Raw genomic sequence first — 17,834 nt, 5'->3', positions numbered from 1 at the left:
TTATATTCCCAGCAAGGCAAAAGTAGACCTAAGAATGTCAAGGGCATCATGAATGTGTGTGAAATAAAAAGGCAAGTATTTCTGGTAGACTGGGCATATTTTCTAGCTTGAATTTTTCCTTCAAGTTATTATATATGATTTTGATAATTTTTCTATAGGTTTTGTTTTGTTTTTTTCAGAATTTAGAACAGTGATTCTTTTCTAAAAAAGAAAAAGCTCTTTGAGAAGCCCTCAAAAGTGGATCATACTATGCAAATGAGCTCTCTCTAGAACATCCCACAGTCCTGATTTTTGAGTCTCTGTTTCATGCAAAAAACTTGATAATGGGACTCTGTTGTTTGGATATTATGTGAGATTTTTGAAAGAGATTGAATTGAAAATGGTATTAAATGCTTGGGGAAAAAAAAGGCAATCTAACTATGAAAAAAAACCCCACAAATCAGTGATGCTTTCCCTTTTTTTGATGCATTTTGCTTTCAGAACAGGGTTGTCTCTTTCCCAGTTCTCCATCCCCAGCTTGCTGCCTTTTGAAAAGCATATTTTCTGATTCACGTTAGGAGAGCCTACCTCATTAGCAATCATATTGCTGAATTTTGCATGAAGGAGGCCAGGAGAGTCTGTCACCGATGTGTACTTGAAGGAATGTGGCTGCTGACGATATTTACTCTGAGTTCACACACAAAGAAAAATGAGCAGAATAAGTAAATTGCCCTGTCAGATAAGGGATTTTTTCCAATTCTAGTGGAATTCCACTGCTTCTTGTGTTTAAACTCTAGTTTGTCTATTGATCCTTAGACTAATTTACCTTTTGCTATTCTGAGTTGGGTGCATTCAAGTTTCACAGGGAAAATGAAAAGTAAATAAGAAATAAGACATGAAAGAAAAGTGCTGCCGTGCTGAATATGCTGAAAACAGTAACGAGATTATTTCATCCCTTGGTGTCATTAACCCAGGGTAGTGGAATTAAAGCAAAGGCAATCCAGTCCAGAGAGAGAAGAAAATGCACAAACCCACGGGATTTTTTGTGAGAAAAAAAAAGGTTCCACCCGGCCTGTGGTCCAATGCCAGAATTGTGAACAAAACAACAGCAAGATCACTGCATGTAGGTAGTTGTTCCTTAGTACAAAACTCCTACTTTTCCTCATTTCACATCTATGTGAATACAGGCAAAAGATGCAGGATTTGAAACTATGAGAGACTGTACAAAGAGAACATGACAGATGAAATAAAAGTCCAGTTACAGAGGAAGAAAAACAACAGCACACAAAAGCAGCAGGTGAAAAAGAAGACTGATTGTAAAACAGGAGTAGAGATGAGGACCCTGTAATATTCTGGGCACTGCACAGCTCATTCTAATTTTGGAGAAATAATACAAGGCATTCATTACAGATAGGCACAGCTTTACTTTTAGTTGAAAAAGCCCATTTAAATTCCTAAATAAATAACATAAAATAAATATCTCCTGGGTCTGAAACACAGGAGAAAAGATTTGCAAAATAAGTTAGCAAAGTTTGCAAAGCCTGGAACTCCATCAGGTTCACCCATCTGCAGTTAGGACACGAGTGGAATGATCAAACGCAAGGGGAGGGAGTCTGGCATTATCCACTGAGTCACTTTGCCAGCCCAGTCTAATAGAAAGACATCTGGCAAACTCTTGTTCGTAGTGGAGAAATCAAACCCCTCTTTTGTTACCTCGCTGATGAGTTCAGAAGCTTTCTTCTTCCCTTCAATCTCCAGGGCCCCTGGGGTAATACATCCAATGCCTCGCATAAAGTTCATGTCAGAGCGATATAAATTCTAAGGAAAACCAAGCAGAAGTAATTAAGAGTTTGCATTTGAGATGCCCTATATTTATTCACCCAAAAATATGCAATAACTCCATTAAAATTAGTATCTACTACAGAGAGTTTGTACACATTGCCCTAAGATCTTGTGTTTATTAATGTGTCTGTGTGAATACAGCCCTGGCAGATCTATAGCACAGATGCAGGATTCTGAGCACTACTGAGCCTCATGAACACCAAATGCTGCTTCAACTTCTGTCTTCCATTGGTAACCTTGAAAAAACTTTTTTTAGGTACATGAATTTCCTTCATATATAATACATAAATCACAGGTAGATATTATTGATTTATAAATATACATAAAATAAGACCAGTTTATAAAAACATAAGAAAATATTATTTTTTCTTTCTCTTTTAAGTAAGAGAAACTGCAGACAAAGTAGCCTTGATTTTTAACAGTTCTGAATGGTCATAATATAAGCAAGGAGCACTAAGGAAAAATAGCACTGAACCACAGTACACATATCATTAAAATATTTTCCAGACCACCAAACCTAGCACTGACTCCCTGTAAATATTAATTTTTCAAAAGTTACCAATAGGTTCCTGATAAATACATTATAACAATATTATTTCATTTCATAATGAGAAGGATGGGGAGTAGGATGGATGGAAACCTGCCTCAGAATCTCTGATTATGTGCATTTCACACAAATTAGGGCAACACAACTGGCATCTGATGTTACACTTGTTTGGACATAGTCTGGACACAGTCATCTCTAAGTCTGTTGGCTGATATGTTAAGGTGACGTATAGTGGCATTTTGTGGCCAGGTAGGTTTTTAAGATACAGCCCCTCCTGAGGTCTGCAGGGGCAATGTGATCTATGAAAAGCCCTTTGCTCAAGGCTCTGCCTCCAGATTTGTAAGGCATTATTTAGTTAATTTCACTCAAGGCTACATAGGGAGTTAAGCTCATCCTTAGAAATATAGTGGATGTGTCTTGGGCCAGAGGTTACAAATGTCTTACAAATTCAGTATTTCTTGTGAAAGTACACACGAAATTTCACCCAGATCCAAACCAAGTTGTAAATACCAGTTGGTAAAGGATTTGCATTAAAAAGGGTATTTTTACCAACTGTCCAATCATCCTCACTTGCAAACCCTTCTCTACCCAATCATCAAAGACTACTAGACTTTATCTCTAGTTTCTCTAGTTTCTACTAGACCTTATTCTCTAGTTTCTACTAGATACTCTAGTAGTATCTCTACTGCACATTATTCCACTGCACAATAAGACAAACGTCTCGTTCCTCCACGGAATCAAGGGGGAACAGCCATTGTTTATCCCTCGGCTCTGCCCAAACACTTGCTGCCAGCTGTCACAAGCTGGAGCAGAGCTGTTTTGCACCAGAAGCAGCAGGAAACATCGCAGTGACACCCTGCAGTCACCTCACTCTGCAGTCTGTAGGCGTTCTGGGCGCAGCGCAGCCTCACGTCGTCGGTCAGAGCCGTGTACTGGTGGAGCAGCTGCCTGTACTCCTGCTCACTGACCAGCGACTGGGCCCTCCTGGCATGCACCAAGGGCATCATATCCAGAGGCAGGTGGAACTGAGACTTTGTGTCCTCAAAACCTTGCTTATATTTCACCTATCAAGTGAGAAACAGATCACATAGATATCACAGCAAAGTAATTAAAATTCAGGTTTTGATCAGAAGAGACGTTCCACATATTTCTTCCATTTTGCAGTATAAATTATTCTTTTTTAAAACAAGTTCCCTAACTTGTTTAACCCTACTGTGAAAGATCAATAATTATAATTAGAATATGTGGCAGCCTATACTTCATCAAAAAGTAGCCATCTATATTATATTAAACTGAGATTATTTATTTGTTAAAACTTGATACATTGAATCTATAAAATTAAGCAAACTGGCAAGAGAAGTCCTAATTTACTGCCTTTTTTAAAAGTGCCACAAAAAGAGGCAGCTACTGCCTGAGTAAAACATGCAAGCAGCCTTACTTATATTAGAATTAGAAAAAAACCCTCAGGTTAAAATATTTGTTGATTTGGCCAGTTTAGTTTCATAATTCTAGACTAATATTTAGTGCTGGATTGGTTTTTTTTCACTTCTTGTCTCTGTCCAAGAGAAGAAAGGTGCAGAAATCTTCAAAGAACTTTTCTCACATGACATTTCCCAATCAGATAATGCAAATTTGAGATGTTCAGGCTGTTCATCAGGATAATGAATATCCAGAGTTATTGGGGTCCACAAACAACTTACAGTAACCTGACAGATGGATGAATTCTTCAAACACTTTCTACTAGCTGTTTGTCTAACTCTGCCATCACTACAAAACCAGCACTTCTGAGAACCATAAACACACTCCCATATATTTCACTGCTTTCTGGATCAAGCCAGTCTTCAAAATGCACTGAAGAGTTACAATTCTTATAGCAAACAACAAATTATGTCATTCTTAGCACATGTCAAGATCAGGTGGGAACCATTCCCCAACCAAAAATTCCAACTTGAAATTCCATAAGTTCATTAATCCTTTGGTCTTTCAGAAAAATGATAAATTGAAAATCAATACTGAATAACTAATTTCATTTACTTCTGTACAAAGACCAGTGCTAATTCTCAATTAGACTTCCTTCTGAGTGTGCTTTCACAGAGTAAAATATTTGTGATAGGCAGCAGTGGTATGAAGCAGAGAAGTGTGCTAGAACACAGGCTTCTTTTACTGTTAATACTACTGTAAATAATGTAGAAGAATGGCAAGAATATCACAATTATAGTAATACATCTGGAAAGTGGGACAGAAAGCCCTAAGTTTTAAATAAGTAGGCTAGTCCACAGCTAGTCCACAGCTCTTCCTTGAGGAACTACTCCCAGTTAGGAAACCAATTCAAGAATGCCCCCATCTCCTTCCTTGTACTTACATCACTCTGCAGAGATGTTGCACGGACTGAATGAGCAATATGAATGTCACCATCCAGGCCACATGAGCCAGCCATCTGCCCTTTCATTTTCTGAAAGGCCTCCTTATATTTGTGCTAAAAAGAAAGTAAGAAGAGAAATGCGGATAGGAGTAAAGAGAAGTATTAGTCCAGCTGTTAATACCTGAATAAAAGGGCTTTCATAAGATAGTAAATTCTGACAACATTCAATATGATAATAAATCTGAATAAAGATTTAGTGGGTTCTAGGAAGACCTCACCCAGCTGCAATCACTGTGACTGTGTGGTCACTGCAGCAGGTAAACTGCTCAGCTTTGCTTTCACAAACCTGCCTTTGCTTATTTACCAACAACATCTCACTGTGGCTGCGCCTCCAAAAGCATCACTAACTAGTCCAAGGCCAGATGTCTCCCAGGCGCAGAGCTGGCAGGACATGCCGTTCCCATGAAAAGTCACTCAGCAGAGCAGATGCAGTCTGGAGTGACTGATATGTCCTACTGGACAGCATCAGCAGCAGGTTCACGTACATCACTTATGATTTCACCCGAAGTCTTTGCTGCCTGGAAGGGGATGGCATCCAGTTTCAGCTGATAGCCACCGTCTCTCATCCTTCTCCAGGACTCCTTGTAACGAGTCTAGGAAATGTGGAACAAAAATAAAGAGTAGTTGCTGTTCAGAGGGTTGACATTGCAGCATTATTGAGACCCTAGAAATATTACCAGATGAGTTTCATTCTATTCTAATGCAGAGGGCAAACACAAATGAAACTACCAATGCACAACAGGAATTATTTGCAAATGTCCATTGGAAAAGACTATTTATTTGATCATTCTTAATCTTTCTAATGTAGGTGAAGTTGGATAAGTTTGATTTCCCACATTACTTCAGAAATATTTAGACCATAGAATGATCATATGTGGGGGAAATGAAAGAAATCTAGTATAATTTCCTTTTTAGGACAAACAGTGAAGCACTATCAACATTTCCACTTTTCTTTAATATATTAAAGGTAAGGTTTATACCTCACTGATATTCATAGCATTTAATTTGGCCTGCAGGATTTCAGGAAGATCTGTTGTTGGTGTATACTGATGCTTTATACTCTCTCCATGCTCCTTGTACAGCCTCTGCAAACAGAGATGAATTTCAGTAGCAAGTACTCTCTACATGTTCAATCATTAGTTCAAACAAAAACATTAACAATTAAGTTTATGGAAAGCAAACACTACAGAAAAGCAGCAGAGGCATTAATAAACACAGGTAATTGTATCAGTCAAAATGGATTCAAAAACCTTTGGGATCTGATACACTTATCAGCTAGAGTATGCTAGAGAGGAGCTCCTTGAAGTTTTGAGTGTGTAAATCAATGTATATGAAAATTCAGATATTTGAATATTAATTTGATAAAACTTCTAACATGTGGGTGGGGAGAAGAAAAATAAACAGCAGTGATTAAGGGTGTGCAGCCCCCTAACACTTTGAAATTCCACAGAAATACAGGGAGTTGAAGACCCCCAAACACCTCTCCAAGGTGTTCAATTTTAGCAGATAAATGGGATGGTAATTATCTCTGCAATTACTCCGAATTTATCTCCAGAGTTAGTTGCAAAGGGGTGCTCAATAGTCAATGGGAAGACATTGCAACACCTCAGAGGGTGATTTATCCCACCACAGAAGAGGTGTCTGTGCACCACTCTCATCAACCCTTGGAGGAAGAGCACAGAGCTGGCCCTGGACCAGATAACTTTCAGAGGTCTGCAGACAAGTAAGAGGAGTTCTATGCAATTAACTGGAACTGGAACTTCCCCTACAATGGCTATGCAGATTTCTCCTTCTCATATTACTTTTCTTTGCTAGCCCAGTTTTTTTCTTTCATTGACATCATAACTTTCAGAGGGGTACAGACAGACACTTTTCTTTCCTTGGCCTCAGATCTGACCCATGTCTGCAGCACCTGACTTGCCTTTCCCTGGCTATTATTTCTGCAGAAGGGTTCAAGACTCTCTGCATTAGAATGGACTCCTCCATTTCACCTGTCTGACACTTTTTTAGCAGCTGGGCCCTCTTGTATTGCAGCTCCATAAGAGGAAAATTAATGAGAACTCCATGTGTGAAGAAGTAGAGCACCAGACTGATTTTGACTGTGGCTCAGTGAAACAAAATTACTTATATTTATCCTGCCTGAGATGTAAGCCTTTTGGATCTTATTAATTAAACCAAAGGCACAGACACCAAAAGTATTACAATAGCATGTGTTTTACACAAAGTCTTTCATCTTCTCCTTCACATTAAAAATATCTATTTTCAAAATAAAACACCCTCTCATGTTTGAAACTTGTCTTTTTTGAGTGACTTTTGCTTATTATTCACTTCTGTATTATCCCAGTTAAGTCTACAATATTTTTAAATCGCTCTTCTATTAAAAATAAACATGTTTAAACACCAAACAGCCTCAATTCTTCCCTTTAAGGTTTCCCCTCCTGGATTTCTCTCTCAGCAGGATGACAGCTTGAAATAATTTATTTTTCCTTCCTTGTCATGCTGCCTTGCGTTTTGTTTCCAAAGAATATGCAGAAACTGAAATTTGAAAGATCTGTCTGAAAAAGGGAAAGAACCCCAAACATGTTCTTCCTTAATGAATATCAGAAGGCCAAAATTCTTTAAAGGTCAAAGATCAATCTTACTCCTAAATTTTATTTCTAAAGATAAATGGGACAGAAAGTGCTTTCTGTATGAAAGTCCCATTCACTTCTGGGGGATGTCTTCCCAATCCAAGTTAGAAACGTTCTCTTTGTGGGATGCACCACACCAGAATACAGAAGTTTCATGGTTCCAAAGGATAATCTCAGAGAAAGAAAGAGAGAGAAAGCCAGTGCTTCAATCAGGTCGTTCAAAGAGGATACCACTCTTATAATCATAATGTATATACATTATAACTTACATCCACAGCCTGGTTATAACTAATTCTAGCCTGGATCATCTCAGGAGTGTCTTTAATACTGGTAAACTTCAAAGCATATGGATGCTGACGGTACTTCTTCTGTTGAGCAGAAAAAGATCAAAGCTGTGAATTTTGTGCTGCTCTTTCATGCTATTTGAAAGAGAAAAATCATAGGTTGCTGGAGATTAGAGTGAATTTGTGAACATAATTATTATTCCTCTTTCCTCATCTTTATGTCCTAGGTACTTTCAGATTAATATTTGTTTCAATTCAACAATAACCTTTTGCCAATTAATATTAATCCTTAAATATAAGAAAAATATTTCAAAATCAGGTTCTGCTTGCCTAAATACTCCAGAACTCAGGATTTTAAAATCTTTTCTACATTACTTCAAATAGACTATGACCAATTGTATTTTTAATTTCCAGTTCCTTTAAGCAAGAAATGATAGACAATTGTAATATGTTAATAATAGCAACTATTTAACTTATTGGTTAGGGGTTTAGGTTACCTCCTTAAACCTGCAGCAAATCTGTGCAGTGGTTGACACAGTATCTAATTGTTGTGGCATATCTTCTAGATAATGATATAATTTTGTTCACTGTTAAGAACTCATAGTAGCTTCTGAGAGTTTCTTAATCTTGTTATATATACATAATTAAGGTGTAGGCAGTTCAGTGGAAAAATGGCAGGTTTTCCATTTGGCCAGGTCACTAAAAGCTTCCCTTCCTGCAGGAGTTGTCTTAAATCCATCAATCCATACCTTTATCACTTCCCCAAATAGCACATACCAAATTTTCCAAATGCATGAGATAAACTCATGGTTTGTAATTTTTCTTAAAGTGAGCTGTGACCCACAGAAGTATTTTTACTTTATTTGAAGTAACATCTTGACCCTTCAAAGACTAAAAATGCCAATGTAAAACACACAAATACTTTAAAGTATTATAAACTTGTAAGTAATGTTTTGGTTTCCAAAAGTAATATCTTAAAACTGAGCAATCTTACTGAGTTTAACAGGGAACAAAAGTGTTTTATGCCTTGTCTTAATCAAATTTGGAGACAAAGCAGAGTTGACCAGAACATCTCTGCAAAAAATTGCTGGAGATTATATCCTGGAAATTGGGTTTTTTTTATCAGGATTAGAAGGACTGGTCACTATATGTTAGAAAGGACAAGGCTCATAGCAACCTAACATTACTTAGTACTCACAAAAAGGTTGAGATGAGCAGCCTAGGGGGTCAAATTTCTGCTCAGCAGTTTTCACACTGAAACACCCAAATGGAATACCCAAATGGAATTCAGTTACTCATCCAGCTGGCATTACTGTAGCAACATTTATAGAGCTACCTTGCTTGACACTAGCTGAGGATCTCGTGTATTGTGTCTAAAAAATCATCCTTCTTCACAATGGATGATTACATGGGGGGAAATAAAATAGTGTTAGCAATCAGCCAGTTGTGAAGGGATGACTATTTTTCTGAGACACCACAGACTGAATGGACACATGATTCCTGCATCATAGTTACTGAAAAATCACAGGATTCAATCTCTTACAGTAATAGATTTGGCCATCAGGACTATCTCTGAAATAACAGAAACAGAATACTATGAACCTTTTAACCATTTCCACCAGAACTTCATTTGAAGGCCTCAGGGGACAGGCACAAAATATTCTAGAGTCTGACTTCTCCTGTAAGTGATATTGGCTATAGGGAGAAATAAGGTTGAAAACTACTTGGGCTGATAGATAACTACAGACAGAGATATCTATATGAATTTCAATGAATATATATGAAAAATGAGCAAGAAGGAAACGTGTATCTGTTACAAAGAGAGGTTCTGGGTCCAATGGCTCCATCTTTTCATCATCTCTGCTGTTTTGGTTCATTAAAAAGGTAGGCTAGTGGGTAGCAATTGAGCACTGTTTGATTGCCATTATTATTCATAATATCATTTGTCACCTACTTTGTTTTTGCAAAGGCTATATGGACTCCTACTGGCATGTGTTTGGTATCTGATTTCCCTCTAATTACCAGTCCTATCCCTGGTTTTGAGGGCTTTCATGTGGTATGCCTTTTTCTTTCCCCTTTGAGTGGAAATTATTTTAATTTTATACAGACATTTTGCACACATTATGCAGCAAATTCTGTTACATGCTGTCATGAAATCTCACCTCACTAATGAGTTCTCCTGCCTTCTTAGCCTGTTCCACATTTAATGACCCAGTGGCTATCCATCCAGCTCCTTTCATCCAGTTCAGATCTGCTCTGTATCGGTTCTGACAAAGAAAAGAAAATGTCCTATTGTTGGTGTTCATACACTTAAAATGCCATTAAAGGATTTAGACATCTCCAGAACAACAATGAAGTCAAATTAGCGCCTGCTTTTGTTTTATTCGCTATTGCACAGTTGCAAGGAAAGCAAAAAAATATACAGAATAAAAAAGAAGTATAAGGACTCACCAGTACTTGTGCAATATGCCTTGCAAGGTAATTTTTAAAAGTGGTCTACACCTTACTGTTGTTTGCAATTTTTACTCTAACTTCAGTTTTACTGCATATGGAGCACTCTTTAAAAGATCATCCGTGACTTGCAATAAAAAGAAAATTACACTTAGCATTTCCCAAAGCATACCCTTTTGTTTTACTGGAGAGAAAGCACTTTGGTTGGTTTGTTTTTCCATGTGTTATTAAGGAAGAGCACAGGAGTAATTCTCACTTTCCTCACAAAATCTCTCCTACCAACAGTACTGCATTTCAAATGCTTGGCTGTAAGTCAGGTTTCTCAAGGATGTCACAAAGGTTTCAGCAGCCATACCTCCAAGGCCCGTACACATTTCTGTCTCAGTCTCCTTGAAAAGTTCTGACTTACAGCCTCAGAGTGGAAAGTTTAACTTAACTGTTTACAGTATCAGACAGTTCATCTGATGGTTACCTGTGGTCTCCATATGGAATTTTATCACTGATTTTATCACCATACATTATTTAAACTCCCTGCACATTAGGAAACAAAAATAAATGTACATCATATAGGAATCCTAGTGTTTTATTGGCATTTGAAATAGGCTTTGAAGAAGCCATGCTCATAAACAGAGTTATAACCCTCCTCAGAAACACTGCATAACTTAAATATACCTCTTGAGGAAATAAGTGGTTAATATTTACTGTCAATATTTACTGTTTAATAGCTGAAAAATTAGGTGCATAAAGATGTCATGGCATTACAAACATAAACATCTGAAGAAAGTCAGCCCTAAGTGGGGCTGAGAGTGGGCAGGGTGAGAGAGGGCTGAAACAGGTGAAGCTCTGGACTTACATCACTTTGCAATCCGTAGGCCCACTTGGCCCATGCCACTTTCCTGTCAGTAGGCAGGGCTGTGTACTGATGGAGAGAGGTCTTGTATCCTATATCTGTGGCCAGATTCTGAGCCTTTTTGGCATGAACAAGGTTAACCATATCCATGGGGATCTGGAACTGGCTCTTGGTGCCCTCAAAGGCCTTCTTGTACTCCAGATCACTCTGCAACTTTGACATCTGCAGGGAATGAGCCATCTGTGAATCTTCCTCCACAGCTTTTACTCCAATGAGCTTACCCTTCATCTTCTCATAACCCTCCTTATATTTAACCTGTGAAGAAGAAAACAGACCAAGAGTTAATGATTTAAGCTGCCAAACTGACTGAGAGTAAAGCAACGGTCTGTCAGTGGTGTGGCATGCTGGGTCAATACAAGCAAGAAAAAAGATCATTTGCAAAAGATAACTGGAATGTCTTAGAAATTAGTGTCTCTAAAGAATAAGCCCTTTCTTGATAATAAAATATTCACAAAAACCTGTAAGAAATATTTTCTTTTTGGTTCTCTCTAGGAAAAACAACATTCTTCGGGCATGGAGGTCAGAAGGTTCTTTCAGGAATTTTCTGGCCAGGCAGAGATGTATTAAGTTATGATGTTTCACAGGAGATTTCCACTTCATTTTGAGTTCTAAAAATTCACCCTCGGGTCAAAATGAGAATAGGAAAACACAGTCAGCATGTGGGGAAAAGCTCTGAATTGCTCAGAGCAACCCTTCTGACTAATTACAGAATGCCAATCACCCAGACAACTCCTCCAGCACTCCTTAGCATGAATCGAGTGAGGGTGGCTCAGGGCACTGAGACATATGTGACACATCCCCAACACTAGCAGCAACCTGGACTGTCAGCTGTCCTGAGAAAAAGGAGGCTGATGGAGACCATACTCACATCACTTGCCAGATCCCTCTTTGCCTTAGCTGTCAAGAATGACAAAGCATCCAAACGGAGCACAAATCCTTTTTCCTTCTGCTTCTCCCAGCTACTCCTGTAGAGTTTCTAAAGAGATGACAACAGCACAGTTTCTTTATTATTATCAATCCTTTCTATTTCTTCTATAGTCACAGTGAAAGCTCTCAAGTAATGAGTCCCTCCTGCACTCCATGCCCAGAAACAGTATGGGTACAGATCAGAACCTGGTGTCTTCCCTTAAAAATCCTGTAACTGTGGATACTGCAATCCCAAAATCTCACTGGTTCCAGTGAAACTGTCAGTATGCCACTCGCCTGGAAACATGTGAAAAATGCACAGCTTCAAACTCTAGAAGTGGCAAGTCTTCAGAACAGCAGATGTGACCACTATTTATTAGGAGCAGGGAATTAAATTTCAAGATTTTATATCTAAAACATGAGGACCTTCTCTGAGAAAGAACATAACTTTTACATACAGAACAATGATTTCACAGCAGCTGTAGCTATTCACAAGAGTGAGGGAATCACACAGTACCTCACTGATATTGGCAGCGTTTGCTTTGGCCAGCATGAAGACAGGGTCATCTTTGCTGATGGTGTACTGATGAAGAAACTGCTCTTCCCCTGACCTGTAGGCAACCTGTCCACAGCAAGCAAAGCAGAGTCAACAAGCAGTACTCCACATTTAATGTTGAAGGAATAGTGGTTAAAACACCCCAAATATCCAAGGATTTGTAAGGGTTAACTGATTTGGGAAAGTTATTCTTTAGCATCTTGAACTTTTCTGTTAAATATAGAGTTAAAAACTGACCTACAGAGTCAGGTTGACTAAACTACTCACAGTTAGATTTCAAGGAAGCTGTGAAACAGCACATATATCAGGATACTTTATTTTCCAAAGTTAGCTACTTATCTAGCTATAAAGCTGACAGCAATTCATATTCTATACAAAATGCATGCAAAACATATTTCATCCAGTGTTAAACTGCAGCTACTTTTTGTTAATAGGACACAGAAACAGAGAATTCTAGGCATGAAATGAAGAACACTAGCAATTGAATCTGCAGAGAATGTTTGTAACCTAAATGTAATTGCTGACACAATACTCCAGTGAGGACTAACATTACAACTTTGAATGAAAACATCAAGGATCTTTTATGTTTTGAGTAGAAATCATCCCCATTTTATATCCCAGGGCTACGACAGCAGAGAAATGAACTGCTCTGGTTTAGCCCATGAAGTTCTTGGAGGAGCTGGTGAACACTATGAAAATATGCCCCATTCACAAAGTATTACATTTCTTACATCCCACAGAAAAAGAAGTCCCTACTATAAAGCTCGAAATCTATGGTTACTATTTTGTTTTCAGCACACAAGAGATAAGCACACAAGAGATTCCCAACGGTGCTTGATTTTTGTTGCTGTTGTTCTAGTTCAAAGAATTCAAGGAGAGAATTAATCAAATAAACAAATAAAACCCCTTAGAATTAATCTGAAGAAACTTTATATATTGAAAGGCTTCATGACTGGGGGCTCTCTTACCATCACACTGGTGTACATGTGTCAGGAATGACCACATTATGCCTAAGCTGCTTACAAAGAGACAAATCCAGTCAAGGACTCACATCACTTTGAAGTTCCTGGCTTTTCTTGGCGTGCTTGATCTGAGAACTGTCAGCCACACTGGTGAACTTCAGAGCATCAGCCTTCTGCCTGTACTTTTTCTGCAGCAAATTAAAGCAAGTTACACAAAATTTTCTACAGTACTTGCCCTCCCCTAGAAATGTATCACTTTTAAAAAATACATGAGTGATAGAGCCAGAAGTGTCCTGTAAATTCCCAAGACAGCTTTACACAAGGTAAGCTTCCAAGTACTACCCACTGCTGGTATCTTGAGGTGAGGAGGGCAGTGCACAAGTGTGTGCCAAATGCACTGCTGCTGACACTGCAGGCATGGATACCTTTGGTGCCAGATGTGCTGACTACATATCTTACAGGACCTAGGTTGCACACCAACCAGTGAGTGGTGTTCAACCTGGGCATGACTTAAGTCAGCATCCAAGAGAGCTGATTAGCCACACAGTCAGTGTTACTATCTCATTCCCTTACAAGAAACTTCTCAAGCACATGCATGGGTGGTTCAAACCACTGAACATATGTTGCTGAGATATTTTTAAATTATTAAGATGATAATTAAATTAGAGCGAGCTATTTCAGAGTCCTGAAAGTAACTTGAATTCAAAATTTTCCCCATCCTCTCAAAATCTTCCTCTTTTCAAAGCAGAGTTAGGCACAGACATTGCAGTCAAGCCTTTCTGGGATGAACAGCTATGAGAGTTCTCCACAAGGCTCAAGTCTCAGATATGGGAAAAAATAATATTCTTTATTCATCCTCTGGTGCCAGTATTTATATAAAATCAATTGAATGGACAAATGTGCATAGAGACTAATATTTTTAGTTTGGACTGTAAGACTGTCCATAGTTTCATTCCATTTTGCATTTTGTTTTACATCTGAAACACTGAAGTGAATAGAAAACTTTAATTGACTTCATAAGGCTTTAGAACAGGCCTGTTTTAAATCGATGTCTTTGCCTCAACCTTTTGCACCACTCATTTGAGAGCAATCTAAGCATCCTTTCTTTCCTTCAGATAGTACAAGGAAATGCAGGACTCTGTTTCAAGACCACAGTGTGACAGGGGAGACCAAGCAAAGAAGTTGTATCCTCTAATTGAATTCTTATTCTACCAGTTCAGTCATGAAGTGGGGCATTCCACCTAGAAAGGGTGTAAATGCATTTTTTTCATTATCTGGCATTTCAGGAGAGAAATTCTTCTGTTTGAACTGATGGGTGAACAGATCAGTTTGCACTGTGTCTCTGCCAGGGGAACACAAAATAGAAGTTAAAAAAGCATGCAGCACTTCAAAGAGGTGCTCATCGCTTTATTTTAGAAACCTGGAAGGGAGGGCGGCAGATTAAAAACAGTGTGTTTTGTCACCTTGCATGGAACACAATGTAGTGACATCCTGCAAAGAAATGACAAAACACCAGGCTTTGTATGGCAGTAGAGATCTCTAAAATAATATCCACCAGTCTCCAGTTCAGGTGACTGGCAGCCGTCTCGTGGCCTTGCACAGCACTGGAAGGAAAAGGCAGATCATTATGGATTAAATATTTGTGGAAGTAATTACTACTTCAGCACACCCCAGAAGCAGATGTCAGTAGCAAGACACCAGATCTGAAGTTGCTGCTCTTCTTTTGTTTCTAAGATGTATTTTTTCCCCTTGTAGGAGTAGTGAGAGCATGTCAGAGACCCAGGGTGTCAGAGAGTGTGATCGCCAGTAACTAACTGGCTTCTGCTCCTCCTTCCAGAACTGAGTGGGATTTTATCCTTCTTGTCAAACTTCCCCTAATGTATTCTTCTTTATGTTCTCTAGTTTTTCTAGCACTAGTGAGACTGCTCAACCATAGCTAAGAAGCTGAGGAAGTTTACTTCCATAAGGTTAATGGCAGTGCAAAGCCATGAGTTAATAAAGCAAAAGCAATGAAAAGCACGAAAAGCTGAAGCTGCCAGTAAAGTCCCAGCATTTCCTACTTGCCAAGGACCAAGGAAATTTTCAACTATGGCTAACAAATATCTAATTTTTCAATACTGGTCCTTAAAGCCTCTTTGTACTTCATGCAGCACATGAAACTCAATGGAAATTCAATGCTGATCTGCAACATGGACAGGAGAATGAAAAGAAGTGGAACCACAAATACAGGAATTTCTACCTCACAGATTAGTTTGATAATTATATAAAGGGAAAATGTCATTTTAATCTCTAACCCAGGATCTTTTAAACTAAATTATGTCCATCAGTTTTTCCATTTCTGAGATATTCCTTGTTAGGAATCCATACTTATTCCACATAATGTAACAGAATAAGTGTGCATGAACCTTTGAACAAACAACACACAGAAGCCTGAGAACTTTGCTTACCTCACTGACTAAATCTCCTGCCTTTTTGGCTTGCTGGATATTAAGACTTCCTTCTGTGATACATCCAGCTCCTTTCATCCATGTCAGATCTGCCCTATATTGGAGCTGCAGAGGAAAATTACATTTATTGGCACAGACAACACGAGAATAATGTTTGCAAGTGAACATGTGCACCCGTTCCAGTTTCAAAGCCATTGCAAAGACATTTTTAAAAGCCACAGTACAATCAGACAGTGCTCATATGAAACAAGAATTAACATCAAATGGGAAAAGTTATAAACTCTTGTGCTGTTTTTAACAGTTAAGCTGGGTGTACATCATCTTACATCACTCTGGAGATCATAGGCCTTCTTTGCCCACTTGGTCTTCATATCTTCTGGAAGCACAGTGTACTCATGGAGTCTCGTTCTGTAATCCAAGTCACTGGCTAGTGCCTGAGCCTTCTTGGCATGCCTCAGGTTTATCATGTCCATGGGCAGATGGAAATGGGCCTTGCTCTCCTCAAAACCTTTTTTGTAGGCAATCTAGACACAGGAGTGAAAATAGATTGTCTCTATCAGATATTACAACGCTATCTCAAGCCACCTCTCTTGTTTGGTCCTTATGCAGATTAGGCAAAAAAACCCCAAACACATGTAGAGATCAGGTCCTAGGAGGGACAAAACAGATGCCAGGGTAAATTTTCTAAATTCTAGAGACATTTTCTCTATTGTCGTAAATCTTACTTTTAAACATAGCCTTACAGTCTTGAAAGTTCTATGTAGAAGTGTTTATATTGAGGTTTTAATATGATGATATTTCATTCATATTGAGGTTTTAACTGGATGTTATTTTCCTGCCCCAAAATAAGGTACCATTGCCCAAAATCCCCTGCTGTGCAATCATTGCAGATTAACAGATGGTGAAGGAAACCAATTTTGTTAAATGCTTCCAAGAATTTCTTACAGTGAGAGCAGTAACAATGGTAGATTGCACAGTGTTGGTGAAAGTTTTATTATTATGAAAAACACCTTTTGAGTAAAAGAAATCATTTACCTCACTACTCATCTTGGCCACCTTCAGAGAGTGCAAAAGTCTTGAATCCTTAGTTTCCGTTGCTTTTCCTTTTGTTTTTTCATATTCTTCTTTATATTTAATCTGTCAAAAAAACCCAGCATAAATCTAAGAATATTTCCAATTACCCATGAAATAAGCAATACATTTTTCACTGGTGATTTGAATGGTCAAAATTTAGAAAAGCTTAGTCTGATTCTCTCATTGTCACTTCAAATTTCCCAGATTTTCTCAGAAATTCCAAAGATGTAACATCAGTGTCATTTATGATGTCTTTAACCTCATTCCTTGAGGCTCAGCCCTCTGAGGTGAACATGCTTATAAACTTTAATTCTTCTGATTAGCTAAATTATTTGGCTCTTAGAGGCAAAAATAAGAAATCAATCCAAGCAAGGAATTCAAGACTTGATTTTTTTAATGAGGTGGGGTTTTAGAATCTCCACCACTGCTGAACATTTTTCAGCTGCAGGAAACCTATCTCCCTTTTCTGCCTCTCTATGGGTGAAAAATCTTGATATAAGCTGTTTAGAAAGCTTTTGTTTGGCTTTTTTTTTTATATACATGTGTTTATGTTAAGGAAGCAGACTAAAGAAATATGCATTCCCTTTGTAGTAGATGATAATACTATTTTTGAGATCATAAACAATTCAAAACACTGAATTTCACTATGGGTTTATTATGTAAATTTTGCTTCACTCTGTACACATGATTTAAAAAAAAAAAAAATTTTTTGGAGAGTGAAATTTCCCAGCAGAATCTGAGAAAGTTTCCAACTGCTCATTAGCCATTGAGAAAGATGGACAGCCAAATGCAGGATTTAAAAATCCAGATGAAGTGAGCTATGC

At 38.2% G+C, this 17,834-nt stretch overlaps 1 protein-coding gene across 1 annotated transcript in view; it reads right to left on the bottom strand.

Annotated features, from left to right (window-relative positions):
- The window catches only part of NRAP (nebulin related anchoring protein), a 47,770-nt gene that overhangs the window by 10,007 nt on the left and 19,929 nt on the right, over positions 1-17,834 (bottom strand). The window contains exons 18-32 of the mRNA XM_005416369.2: positions 16,972-17,073; positions 16,263-16,460; positions 15,937-16,041; positions 13,579-13,677; positions 12,489-12,593; positions 11,934-12,041; positions 11,009-11,320; positions 9,867-9,971; positions 7,690-7,788; positions 5,771-5,875; positions 5,276-5,383; positions 4,731-4,844; positions 3,235-3,432; positions 1,693-1,797; positions 568-666 (exon numbers count right to left, since the gene is read on the bottom strand). Of these exons, the coding sequence (XP_005416426.1) occupies positions 568-666; positions 1,693-1,797; positions 3,235-3,432; positions 4,731-4,844; positions 5,276-5,383; positions 5,771-5,875; positions 7,690-7,788; positions 9,867-9,971; positions 11,009-11,320; positions 11,934-12,041; positions 12,489-12,593; positions 13,579-13,677; positions 15,937-16,041; positions 16,263-16,460; positions 16,972-17,073 (1,962 nt within the window). The remainder of the gene's footprint in view (positions 1-567; positions 667-1,692; positions 1,798-3,234; positions 3,433-4,730; positions 4,845-5,275; positions 5,384-5,770; positions 5,876-7,689; positions 7,789-9,866; positions 9,972-11,008; positions 11,321-11,933; positions 12,042-12,488; positions 12,594-13,578; positions 13,678-15,936; positions 16,042-16,262; positions 16,461-16,971; positions 17,074-17,834) is intronic.

The sequence above is a fragment of the Geospiza fortis genome, unplaced genomic scaffold (genome assembly GCF_000277835.1).
Source record: "Geospiza fortis unplaced genomic scaffold, GeoFor_1.0 scaffold130, whole genome shotgun sequence".
Classification (NCBI taxonomy): domain Eukaryota; kingdom Metazoa; phylum Chordata; class Aves; order Passeriformes; family Thraupidae; genus Geospiza; species Geospiza fortis.
The sequence above is the reverse complement of the archived record's forward strand: the minus strand, read 5'-3'. Positions and strand labels throughout refer to the sequence as shown.